At 43.7% G+C, this 11,947-nt stretch overlaps 1 protein-coding gene across 1 annotated transcript in view; it reads right to left on the bottom strand.

Annotated features, from left to right (window-relative positions):
- The window catches only part of klhdc10 (kelch domain containing 10), a 14,169-nt gene extending 2,222 nt beyond the window's left edge, over nt 1–11,947 (bottom strand). The window contains exons 1-8 of the mRNA XM_064939266.1: nt 11,546–11,947; nt 5,795–6,016; nt 4,121–4,275; nt 1,853–2,001; nt 1,571–1,655; nt 1,084–1,150; nt 940–987; nt 522–661 (exon numbers count right to left, since the gene is read on the bottom strand). Coding sequence (XP_064795338.1) covers nt 522–661; nt 940–987; nt 1,084–1,150; nt 1,571–1,655; nt 1,853–2,001; nt 4,121–4,275; nt 5,795–6,016; nt 11,546–11,630 — 951 coding nt within the window. The 5' untranslated portion in view covers nt 11,631–11,947. The remainder of the gene's footprint in view (nt 1–521; nt 662–939; nt 988–1,083; nt 1,151–1,570; nt 1,656–1,852; nt 2,002–4,120; nt 4,276–5,794; nt 6,017–11,545) is intronic.

Below are 11,947 nucleotides of genomic sequence, written 5' to 3'. Positions count from 1 at the left end.
AAGATCACAATCAGAAGCCTTTATTGTCATGCAACAGTCAGTCGCACAGAGAGAGTGAGTGAAATATGAGCGGGATATTGAATTGTGGTTATTGATTTAGGATGATCCTGTGTTCTTGTTTTGGCAGTGTAAGAATATACTGACTAATCGTGGCAATAAAGCTAGTTGGATTGGAAACAGAAATGGGCTTCGGCCAGAGAGATGAAGGGACTTACAAATGCGTTCTGAAATGAGGTAGTAGAGAAGGGAAGGAGACATTGCACCTTATTAAAGGAACATCATCAAGTGACACTTTGCTTCTTGAAAGTCCAATATCTTTGAAGTTTGACTGCTGACATGCAAAACATTTTGGGACTGAATCAACATTGGTCGTTTTTGAGTGGCGTCTCCTTTTAAGTCTACTATGCTAGATCTTGAAACCAGCGAAATGCGTATAACCTGAATGGGACACTATAACAGTTCTACATCAACTACTACATAATAAACAGCTGAGGTTTCCTCGAGTGTAGAGCCCTACTGACCGGGGTCACAGCAGCACAGTGGAAATAGGCTGGCTCAGGCATCACTGCTGGGAGCTTGGTCCACTGGAACGTCTGCAGGTTGATCTTCCACAGATCAGCCACGATGACTTCACCGTTGTAACCTCCGCATAGAAACACATCTGAGACACAACATCATGGGTTAGACTGAGACCAGTTAGAATATATTGATGGGATGACCAAAATTACCTTTTTTTTTTTCAAACCTTATTTGGGACATGAATGAAACTGTTGAATGAGATGCGGAGGCAGACAGAAGCAGACTAATGAAGACTTCTGAAAGTGGCTCTGATAAAACCACCACCGTTAGAAGGATAAGTGGTCCGGGCAACGATACCACTACACCGCCTCTACAAACATTGTAATACTACTGCTATAGAATAAATGATAAGAATCTCACCGTTCCGTATCTGCACACAGCTGTGACATCTCCTGGGAGCAGGGTACCCTGTCAAAACACAGAGCAATAGGATGAGGAGTGATATGTGAATAAAAAGACCCATAGACAGCGCATTCGTTTTCTATTAAAACATCAAACACAAACCTATTTTATCATGAGGCTTGGTTGATATCTCCTCCCAGGAATTTGTCTCCAGGTTGTACGCATGTATCTGGTACAAAAAAAAAGGAAATTAGTTCACCTCCAACACACACAACCATAACCTGGCCATGTAACCCAGCCTCATAACCCAGCCTCATAACCCAGCCTCATAACCCAGCCTCATAACCCAGCCTCATAACACAGCCTCATAACCCAGCCTCATAACCCAGCCTCATAACCCAGCCTCACTCAGTGGCAGAAGTGGCTGCTTCCTCGATCTTTATGTCTTTACAGCACTAAAAATAGCCTGAAAACCACCAAGTGACCAAATTACTCAGATTAGCTGTCTGTTTGCCTAGTCAGACTCACTACCATCACAGGTTTACGATCATTCTTCTGACCTTCCTTGAAGTTATCGCAGATCTGAATTGGATGGATAGGTGAAAGTGATTGGAACAGGGTTTATGTTGATGACAGGTTGGTGTACTACCTTGTCCAGAGGATAGGAGGTCCAGGAAGTCCCTCCTCCCAGGATGTATATCCTCTGCCGGTCGTGTGCTATTTCATGTCTGTACCTGTGACACAAACAGACATGACTCATTACTTATGAGGTCCTCTGCTCCTCTAGGAGCTGAAAGGAAAACGCCAGGTCATCACTCATGCTGCCCAGTGACTGGGGTGTATTCACTAGACACCAAACAGAAGAAATTGGACTGAAACAAGGAAGGACAATGACATGATCCGGTGGGACCGATTAAGGCGTGATGCTCACCGTTCCTCAGGCAGGTCGTCTGGTGGGTTGTTGGGTTTGAGGTGGATCCACTCTCTGGTGTTCAGGTCCAGTCTGTGCAGGTCTGTGCTGTAGATGTAACCCGTCGTACCCCCAAACACATACAGGAAGCTGTTAATGATGGCCATCGCCTTGGGGAGAGAGAAACAAAATGGCTACCAAATCAAACTTCAATGGAAATCAACAACAATAAATATTTTTATTTGCAAGGATTGCCTTCCTACATTTGCTATATAATATGCTCCCTGGGATCCTTTAATGTGTCTACCTATCCCTCAGGAATTCTAGTTAAATCAATCAGATTTTATTCAAATTTTACAAATGCATGTCAAAACGCTTAAGAGCTTTTTAATCTAATGGTCATTACCTCCAACTCAATACTTGTGTCTACAAGTGAAAACAGTGCATTTCTACATTTTGTAGAACTAAATATGACGTTAAAAAGTTCTATCCAAAGACATCATCAAAAGTTTAAACATTTTGAAAAACTGATTTTCAAACATTGAGATTCACGGTGACGTGGGCAGCAAGAAAAACCCCTCCCTCTGGCTAGAAACGCTTTGCAGACTTTGAAAATCCATTTTTTCACTTTTAATCCTACCCTGTGATGTCACAGCATTTTTTTCCAGGGCCCTTCTTGTGTTTTTAACTACTGATCACAGAAAGGTGTTGTTTTCACTTACAGTGACTTGAACTTTCCCACATTTTGTTATGTTACAGCCTTATTATAAAATGTATTAAGTATTCAGACCCTTTGCTATGAGACTCCAAATTGAGCTCAGGTGCACCCTGTTTCCATTGATCATCCTTGAGATGTTTCTACAACTTGATTGATTGGACATGATTTGAAAAGGCACACACCTGTCTATATAAGGCCCCACAGTTGACAGTGCATGTCAGAGCAAATACCAAGCCATGAGGTCAAAGGAATTGTCCGTAGAGCTCCGAGACAGGATTGTGTTGATGCACAGATCTGGGAAAGGGTACCAAAACATTTCTCCAGCATTCAAGGTCCCCAAGAACACAGTGGCCTCCATAATTCTTAAATAGAAGAAGTTTGGAACCACCAAGACTCTTCCTAGAGCTGGCTGCCCGACCAAACTGAGCAATTGGGAGAGAAGGGTCTTGGTTAGGGAGGTGACCAAGAACCTGATGGTCACTCTGACAGAGCTCTAGAGTTCCTCTGTGGAGATGGGTGAAACTTCCAGAAGGACAACCATCTCTGCAGCACTCCACCAATTAGGCCTTTATGGTAGAGTAGCCAGACGGAAGCCACTCCTCAGTAAAAAACAAGATTCTCTGGTCTGATGAAACCAAGATTGAACTGTTTGGCCTGAATGCCAAGCGTCACGTCTAGAGGAAACCTGGCACCATCCTTACTGTGAAGCATGGAGGTGGCAGAATCATGCTGTGAAGATGTTTTTCAGCGGCAGGGACTGGGAGACTAGTCAGGATGGAGGCAAAGATGAACGGAGCAAAGTAGAACGAGATCCTTGATGAAAACCTGCTCCAGAGCGCTCAGGACCTCAGACTTGGTCGAAGGTTTACCTTCCAACAGGACATCAACGCTAAGCACACAGCCAACACAATGCAGGAGTGGCTTCGGGACAAGTCTCTGAATGTCCTTGAGTGGCCCAGCCAGAGCCCGGACTTGAACCCGATCGAACATCTCTGGAGACCTGAAAATAGCTGTGCAGAGACACTCCCTATCTAACCTGACAGAGCTTGAGAGGATCTACAGAGAAGAATGGGAGAAACTCCCCAAATACAGGTTTGCCAAGTTTGTAGCGTCATAACCAAGAAGACTCGAGGCTATAATCGCTACCAAAGGTGCTTCAACGATGTACTGAGTAAAGGGTCTGAATACTTATGTAAATGTGATAGAATTTATTTATTTTTTAGCAAACATTCAAAAAACAAGTTTCTGCTTTGTCATTATGGGGTATTGTGTGTAGATTGATGAGGGTAAAAAAGGGTTTTAATCAATTTTAGAATAAGGCTGTAACCTAACAAAATGTGGGAAAAGTCAAGGTGTCTGAATACTTTCCAAAGGCACTGTATGTATACACTGATATGGTACTGGAGATAATGAATGAGGTTGAAAAGTGGTGGAGGTGCCCTTTAACAGGAAACGGAGTGTAGGCCTAAACCCCAGAAGAGTCCAGAGCAAGCCAAGGAGGCAGTGGCAGACAGAACCAGTAGAGAAGATAATCAGAGATGAGCCAGTAATGCCGGATTTGATTGGCCTACCTGTCCGTAGATTCGATTGGGCTTCTTCCCTCGGCAGTTGAGCAGCGACCACCGCTTGTACTTGACGTTGCAGACGTGGACGTCATTCCCGTTGTTTTCCCCAAAGGGAATCCCAGTGCCACCGAACACCAGCAGATTGTTTCCATGTAAAACAGCTGGGGGACACAATACTGAGGGTTTAAGCTGGGTCGTGTTCATTAGGGCACACAGTAGCAAAACCTTAAGACATTTTGCAACGGAAACAAAGTGTTTCTTTATTGCACTTATTTTAAAAGCATTTCACTACCCCCAAAGTAACATTTGCTAAATATGTGTTTTCAACCAATAAGATTTTAAGTCCCTCCCATTGTCATGCCAACTGGACACTATTCCCAACGGTGTGACAGCAGGTGGGATTGTCCATGTGGAGGCTTTTCACCAAATCACTAAACTTGATAATCCATTGTCTTCTGAGGTCATAATGTCATGGGATGACGAGGTAAAACCGAAAAATCATCCATAGACCAATTATTTATCAAACAGTCCATTTGATGTTACTGAGGTGTAGAAATGCTCTTTCGTGATTTATTACATCAATGAGTTTGCTAAATCATATTTTACTAACCAACACTCGTCACAAGTGACTGGGTTCTAAATCAGTTTGACCCCCACCAGCAGTGCTTGTTCATTCAAGCATTCTTTCATACAATCACGCTTGGTTTGATTTAATTTAAAAAATGTAGATGTGGAAAATTGTAGGACATTTTATTTTACCCTCTTGATAAGAAGTGACGATACTGTATTAAGTTGGAATTGATGGATGACATGCATTGGAAATGAAAAAGTAAATAAGCAACTACTGCAACCTGAGTTTTCCATTCATAAATGTCCAGGGTAAATTACTACAGTAGATGGGCCCTGGTATTTCAGTTGTACTGAATGACTGTCAAATCTGTGCTTAGTCTGCTCAATGAGCTACATTTATACTGAAGATCAGTGGAGATTTTAGCATGTAAATCTTGGTGGGCAAAAATATATTTTTTTAACCATTTTTTAGATGCATGTCAGCAAAGCCACTACACAACACCAACTGAGCCACATGGGACTCCTGGACACAATACCCTTCGGTACCCATGAACGTAAACCCCTTCAGTACCCCTGGACACAATACCCTTCGGTACCCATGAACGTAAACCCCTTCAGTACCCCTGGACACAATACCCTTCGGTACCCATGAACGTAAACCCCTTCAGTACCCCTGGACACAATACCCTTCGGTACCCATGAACGTAAACCCCTTCAGTACCCCTGGACCCATGAACGTAAACCCCTTCAGTACCCCTGGACACAATACCCTTCGGTACCCATGAACGTAAACCCCTTCAGTACCCCTGGGTACCCATGAACGTAAACCCCTTCAGTACCCCTGGACACAATACCCTTCGGTACCCATGAACGTAAACCCCTTCAGTACCCCTGGACAAAATACCCTTCGGTACCCATGAACGTCGGTACCCATGAACGTAAACCCCTTCAGTACAATAGGCTAAAACCCATGAACGTAAACCCCTTCAGTACCCCTGGACACAATACCCTTCGGTACCCATGAACGTACAATAGGCTAAAAGATCATTTTCACTGTACTGTCCCTTTAAATTCCATACCTGAAATAAACAATCCTACTGGTTCCCTTACCTGACATGGAGGCCAGCTCGGTGGGCATGTAGCCCTCTGTACGGATCTGCTGCCAAGTGCCCGTGGCAAAGTGGTACCTCCACAGCTCCCTGAACAGCGGGTAGTCCTCGTTCTCCTGGCCGCCCGACTCATCATAGTCCGGGTTGTACCCCCCGAACACGTACAGGTTGGTGTTGTCTGCCACGCAGCGATGCCCGCTCCGAGCTGGGGGCATATGGAGACCTGTGGGGTGGTACAGAGTGGTAGAGGTATTAGGAGGAGGATGACCGTAAGGGTCAAGGTGGAGAGAGAAGTTAAGCTACAGCGGGCTACAACTCCAGGAATCACACATAGCCTGGTTGGCCATCCTTCATCAGTCCTGTGTTAATCTTCAGGGGTTCATCATGCTGCCATGATAATAACCGTTGATCAAACAATATAAACTGTTCTAACTAGAAGATATAAAACAGGACAGTTTGACTAGTTGATAGAGCTGCAAGATTCTGGTAAACGTACCAAAAAAATATTAGTTGGAAGACGACCGGAATCAGAATGGAATAAGCAGGATATCTGGATTTCTCAAACCAGGACTTCTGGAATTTTGAAAACCCACTAGTTGAGGACTAGCCTATGCTGTCTGAGCAAGGTCCTTCCATGTTGCAATCTGGGATTCCGGAGGTTTCTATTGTGTAAGCACTAAGCTAGTGAAGTTGTGTGGAACATTTGTGATAAAGAAGCACAGCAACTACACTATCATATACCTGGTCAAACTAATAAAGCAAGTAGGTGCGTCTTGCTGGCATCATGGTACTTTTTAAATCCCAGGGTGGTGCACACAGCAGAGCAGACTGAGTAATATAATAGAGTGTGTATTACTATCCTCGTGGTAGCGGATGGTATGGTACTTTTTAAATCCCAGGGTGGTGCACACAGCAGAGCAGACTGAGTAATATAATAGAGTGTGTATTACTATCCTCGAGCAGACTGAGTAATATAATAGAGTGTGTATTACTATCCTCGGATGTCCCCACAACCATAGAAAAACAAGGAAAATGTTCCCTTGTGAGGACATTTTCCAGCTCCCCAATAAGGCAAAGGCTATTTTAGGCTTAGCTTAAGGGTTATAATTAGGGTTAGGGAAAATAATATTTTTGATGGGAATAAATGTTTGGTCCCCACAGGGATAGAAAAACAAACTGTGTGTGTATGTAGATTCACTGAAAACAAAACGTCTCAGACTTAGGAACACAACTTTCAAAAAGGTCCCACCGATGGGGCGCTCTTTTCCACAGTGACAGTCCACCAAGAGAGATCACAAGAGCCCTGCCACCTTCACCTTTCAGCTACATGACTGTCCTCTCCGCAGTAAAAACACAGTGCTCACCACCAATAGCCTAATTCCTAGGCTGGGCATTTGGTCCATAACCTGCAATACTGCAGCTGATACCAGTGTGTTCCCAAAAATCTAAAGTAGCCAACATAATGAAAAAATGTAATTCTCATTTGGATGCATCAATTAAGTAGCCAGCCACATAAGGATTAGGGCGAGTAGTCAGCTATTAGACTGGCAGCTGGCACGTAGAGAACACGCTGATTCTTACATTCTAATCAGTTATCAGACGTTCTTATCCAGAGACATTTATAGTATATTTGTAAGTACTGGTCCCCCGTGGGAATTGAACCCACAACCCTGGCGTTGCAAGCGCCATGCTCTACTGACTGAGCTGACAGTCAGAGAGAATCAACAAAATGGGTGGGTGCTGGAAGGTGACAAAAAGACACTAACATAAGGCAAGTTTCATGGCCCGGTTACCCGGGTGGGTGGAGAGTTCACTTAATGATCAATGAAATGGTCTAAAATGGAAGGACCAATGGAATGGTCTGCCCATCCGGGGCACCGGACCAGGCAAAACGAACTCGCCCAGACACACTCACACCCAACCTATTGGCCATACTCATTTTCTTAGGGCCTTTCACCACAATCAGAGTTGTCAGTTGGTCAGTAACACACATCAACCATTTGTTTCTTAAACATCAGCAGCAGAGCAAGGGGTCCCTAATGACTCAAGAAGGGGGTCAAAAAGGCCTCTAACATAGCACCATGATGATGTTGTGATAAGATGCAGATCCTGGGTTAGGCTAACAGAACCCAGGACATTGTTCTAACATAGCACCATGATGATGTTGTGATTAGATGCAGATCCTAGGTTAAGGCTAATAGAACCCAGGACATTGTTTACAGGGTAGTAATTTTTCAGAGACCGTTGGTTGCAGTATGAACAACAGAGGGCAAGCTATCCAAAACATGATGCCCATGTCCAACAGCAGAGCAAGAGTCTGTGCTAAGCAGAATAACCCGTTTCTGCAGCACACTGTGTACAAGAGAAAGACACACTCATTCCAGAGACTGTGGGAATGTTACTGGTTTGTTTATCAAAGGGTGTTGGGCCACCACAACAGCTTCAATGCACTTCAGCATAGATCCTACAAGTGTCTGGAACTCTATTGGAGGGATGCCACACCATCCTTCCACAAGAAATTACAGTTTTGTGTTTTGTTGATGGTGGTGGAAAATGCCATCTTAAGCACCACTCTAAAATCTCCCATAAGTGTTCAATTGGGTTGAGATCTGACAGACACACCACACCCTTTAAACCCCCAAAGTTACTGAGATCTCTTCTTCTAGCCATGCATGGTAGCCAAAATAATGGGAATTTCTATACATGACCCTATGCATGATGGGATATTAATTCCTTAATTAACTCTGGAACCCCACCTGTGTGGAATCACCTGCTTTCAACATACTTTATATCCCTCATTGACTCAAGTGTTTGGTTTATTTTGTCAGACACCTGTCCATTCACACCATATGTGAAACACTGATACTCTCAGCGCCAGGCTTGAGACCGAGATAAAGCTTCACCAGGCCAAAACGGCACTCAACTAACAAGCTAAAAGACGAGATAAGAAATGGGTTGAGCACAGGTCATTCTTCATCTTTAGTCTCAATGTAGGGCAGGCATAATCAAATCCACTCTACTAGAAGACAAAATGCTATACTTTAATGAAGTACAGGACTGAGGATACCTAGTCAGTTGCACAACTGAATGCATTCAACCGAAATGTGTCTTTCCGCATTTCAACCAAAACATCTATTCTAGGTTTGAGAAAATTCCACCCTTCAATGCCACTTTCACATAGCACGAACCAAGTGGGGATGGTGATGCCGTTGTATAATGGACCAGGCATGTGTTTTGTCCATCAGCAGACAGACAGTGCCAAGCTCAAGAGGCTGGCTCACACCCAAGCTCTACTACCAAATCACACTGTCACTGTCCATTGGCCCAGTTCCTGTCACACTGTTGTTCTCCCAGGCCCTAAACATCCCCACGCATTCTGTTCTCCCAGGTCCTAAACATCCCCACGCATTCTGTTCTCCCAGGTCCTAAACATCCCCACGCATTCTGTTCTCCCAGGCCCTAAACATCCCCACGCATTCTGTTCTCCCAGGCCCTACACATCCCCACGCATTCTGTTCTCCCAGGCCCTACACATCCCCACGCATTCTGTTCTCCCAGGCCCTAAACATCCCCACGCATTCTGTTCTTCCAGGTCCTAAACATCCCCACGCATTCTGTTCTTCCAGGCCCTAAACATCACCACGCATTCTGTTCTTCCAGGCCCTAAACATCACCACGCATTCTGTTCTCCCAGGCCCTAAACATCCCCACGCATTCTGTTCTCCCAGGCCCTAAACATCACCACGCATTCTGTTCTCCCAGGCCCTAAACATCCCATGCATTCTGTTCTACCAGGACCTAAACATCCCATGCATTCTGTTCTACCAGGACCTAAACCTCCCGATGCATTCAACTTTTTGAGCTGGTCTGACAGCCTGGCTTTATATTGCCCAGGCACTCATGTCCTCTCTATGTTGCTAGGTGGCATTTTACAATGTCCACATTTCACCAGCCGCTGAAAACCAGCCTAGGATTACATCTGCTCAGTGATCATGAGTTACAGAGAAGAGTGCATGTACAATGGCATGCATGTAGCCTAGCCTCTTTTTACAGCATGTAGCCTAGCCTCTTTTTACAGCATGTAGCCTATCCTCTTTCCACAGCATGTAGCCTATCCTCTTTCCACAGCATGTAGCCTAGCCTCTTTCCACAGCATGTAGCCTAGCCTCTTTCCACAGCATGTAGCCTAGCCTCTTTCCACAGCATGTAGCCTAGCCTCTTTCCACAGCAGGCATTCTCATTAGCACATGTCCTTCGTGCACACACACAACATAATTTCAGAAGAAGCAAGGCATTGCCTAGATTTTGCACAGCAGCTAAGTAGTAGGCCACAGACAACTATACCTACAGAGAGCAATAGTAATGGCGTCTTTTTGTAGGAACTAACTCTGTCATGGCTCATTAGCCAAAGCCTATTGGGAATTTATATTGATAAACAGAGAAAATAAAGTCTGTGGTAAACACAGGCTTAGGAGATCTTATACGTTTTGTGATAATCTTCATTAGCTAATGTCACTTTAAGAATTGATTTAATCAAAACAAGCACATAGTCTTCACAATGGTCCTGTGAATTGACTGATATTATCTCACAGGGGGAAAAAAAACACAAGATATCCTAAACCTGTGTTAACCTCAGACCTTAATTTCAGTGTTTATTCCAAAACCCCATTTCTCCCCCACCATAGGAATTGCTGAACGAACCAGATGCAACCGATTTCCGGTATTTGGGACTACAAGCTGGCGAGCTCTATGTTACTATGAACAAGGGTTGCAGTACCTGGGGCTCCGGATGCAGTCCTTGATGTAACAAACACAAATCCATCCGGCATCAGTATATGTGATTATTAAACAGCATTAGATTATATTCCTGTGTATTGCCAACAATAGAAGGCCTAATGCCTGAGGACCAAAATAATGTGATCATGTGTATAATGAAATATGATCAATTTCACATCCATAATTCTATCTCATCTTGGTGGTTTGGAGTCAGTGTCGAGGTCATTCGCATACGGTAAATCAATCAATACCGTGGTCAATAGCTTAAGTTAAATGTATGAATCAGGTTCTACTAAACATATTTTTTTGCAAGGATGGAGGATCACCTGGAGTTGAGCATTTCTGCAGATGAGTCGACCACCAACCATCTTTCCATAATCATGATGTCAGTCTAGCGAACGTTGTGCATCAAACATTTGTATAGCCAACAACTGATCCAGAATTTGGCTTTATTAATGGACGTCTCCTGTAAAGCCAGATTCTGGTTCAGAAAACAACATGAAGCGCAAATAACTGACATCTGTGAAATAACGTAAGCTAGAATTAACGTTAGTCAGCTAAAACATTTTCAATCCAGCTAATAACGTTAGTAGATTAGGCTAATATGAGATTGTTTACTTTCATATTTTATTCTTAAACGGTGTTTCCATGGTTTATTGCTCCCTGAGCAAACCAAAATAAACATAGATAGCTAATTACCTACCTAGGTAACGTTAGCCAGTTAGTGGTTCAGACAGAGGCTAACTAGTTAGCTACCTAGGTCGCCGCTATTGTTACATTTGGTTAAACATCTTGCCTTTCAATGTCAATAGCACAAAAACCCAGTTAACCGCTGCAATCAAGATTAGCGGATTTTGTCAATCATATTCATTGAATTGGTTTCATAACAGTAACGTTACCAGCGGAAAGGTCTCTAGTAATATGGCTAACGTTAGCAAGCTGGATATGCTACAGTAGTATGTTGTTTTTGACTGACCTGCTACTCTGACTGGAGGCCTCACTGTCAGTTTCTCGAATTTATTCAGTTGTTCCGAACTGCGATCGCCTTCTGCGGCCGACATCGTTTCCCAGATCCAAGACGATCAACAAAATGTTACTCAAAATTGCGACAAAATGCTTTAAGGTGCTGATAATACATTACAACAAATAAAACGTTACATTATTCCCAAGGAAAGCCATTTACAAATGCACCGTTCAGGTGTCCCTGACCAATCAGATAGCCTGTTATTGATGTGCATCGCGTAGGAAAGTTATTGGGTTTCCACTAGTTACCACAGCCATCGTAAATATTCATGAAAACAAACATTTGCTTTTTGGTCTTAATTTAAGGCCAAGGTTAGACATAAGGTTGGGAGTGTGGTTAAGGTTAGAGTTAGGT

This window comes from Oncorhynchus masou, chromosome 27 (genome assembly GCF_036934945.1).
Source record: "Oncorhynchus masou masou isolate Uvic2021 chromosome 27, UVic_Omas_1.1, whole genome shotgun sequence".
NCBI classification, from domain to species: domain Eukaryota; kingdom Metazoa; phylum Chordata; class Actinopteri; order Salmoniformes; family Salmonidae; genus Oncorhynchus; species Oncorhynchus masou.
Note: the sequence above shows the minus strand (reverse complement) of the source record. Positions and strands in the feature narration are given on the sequence as shown.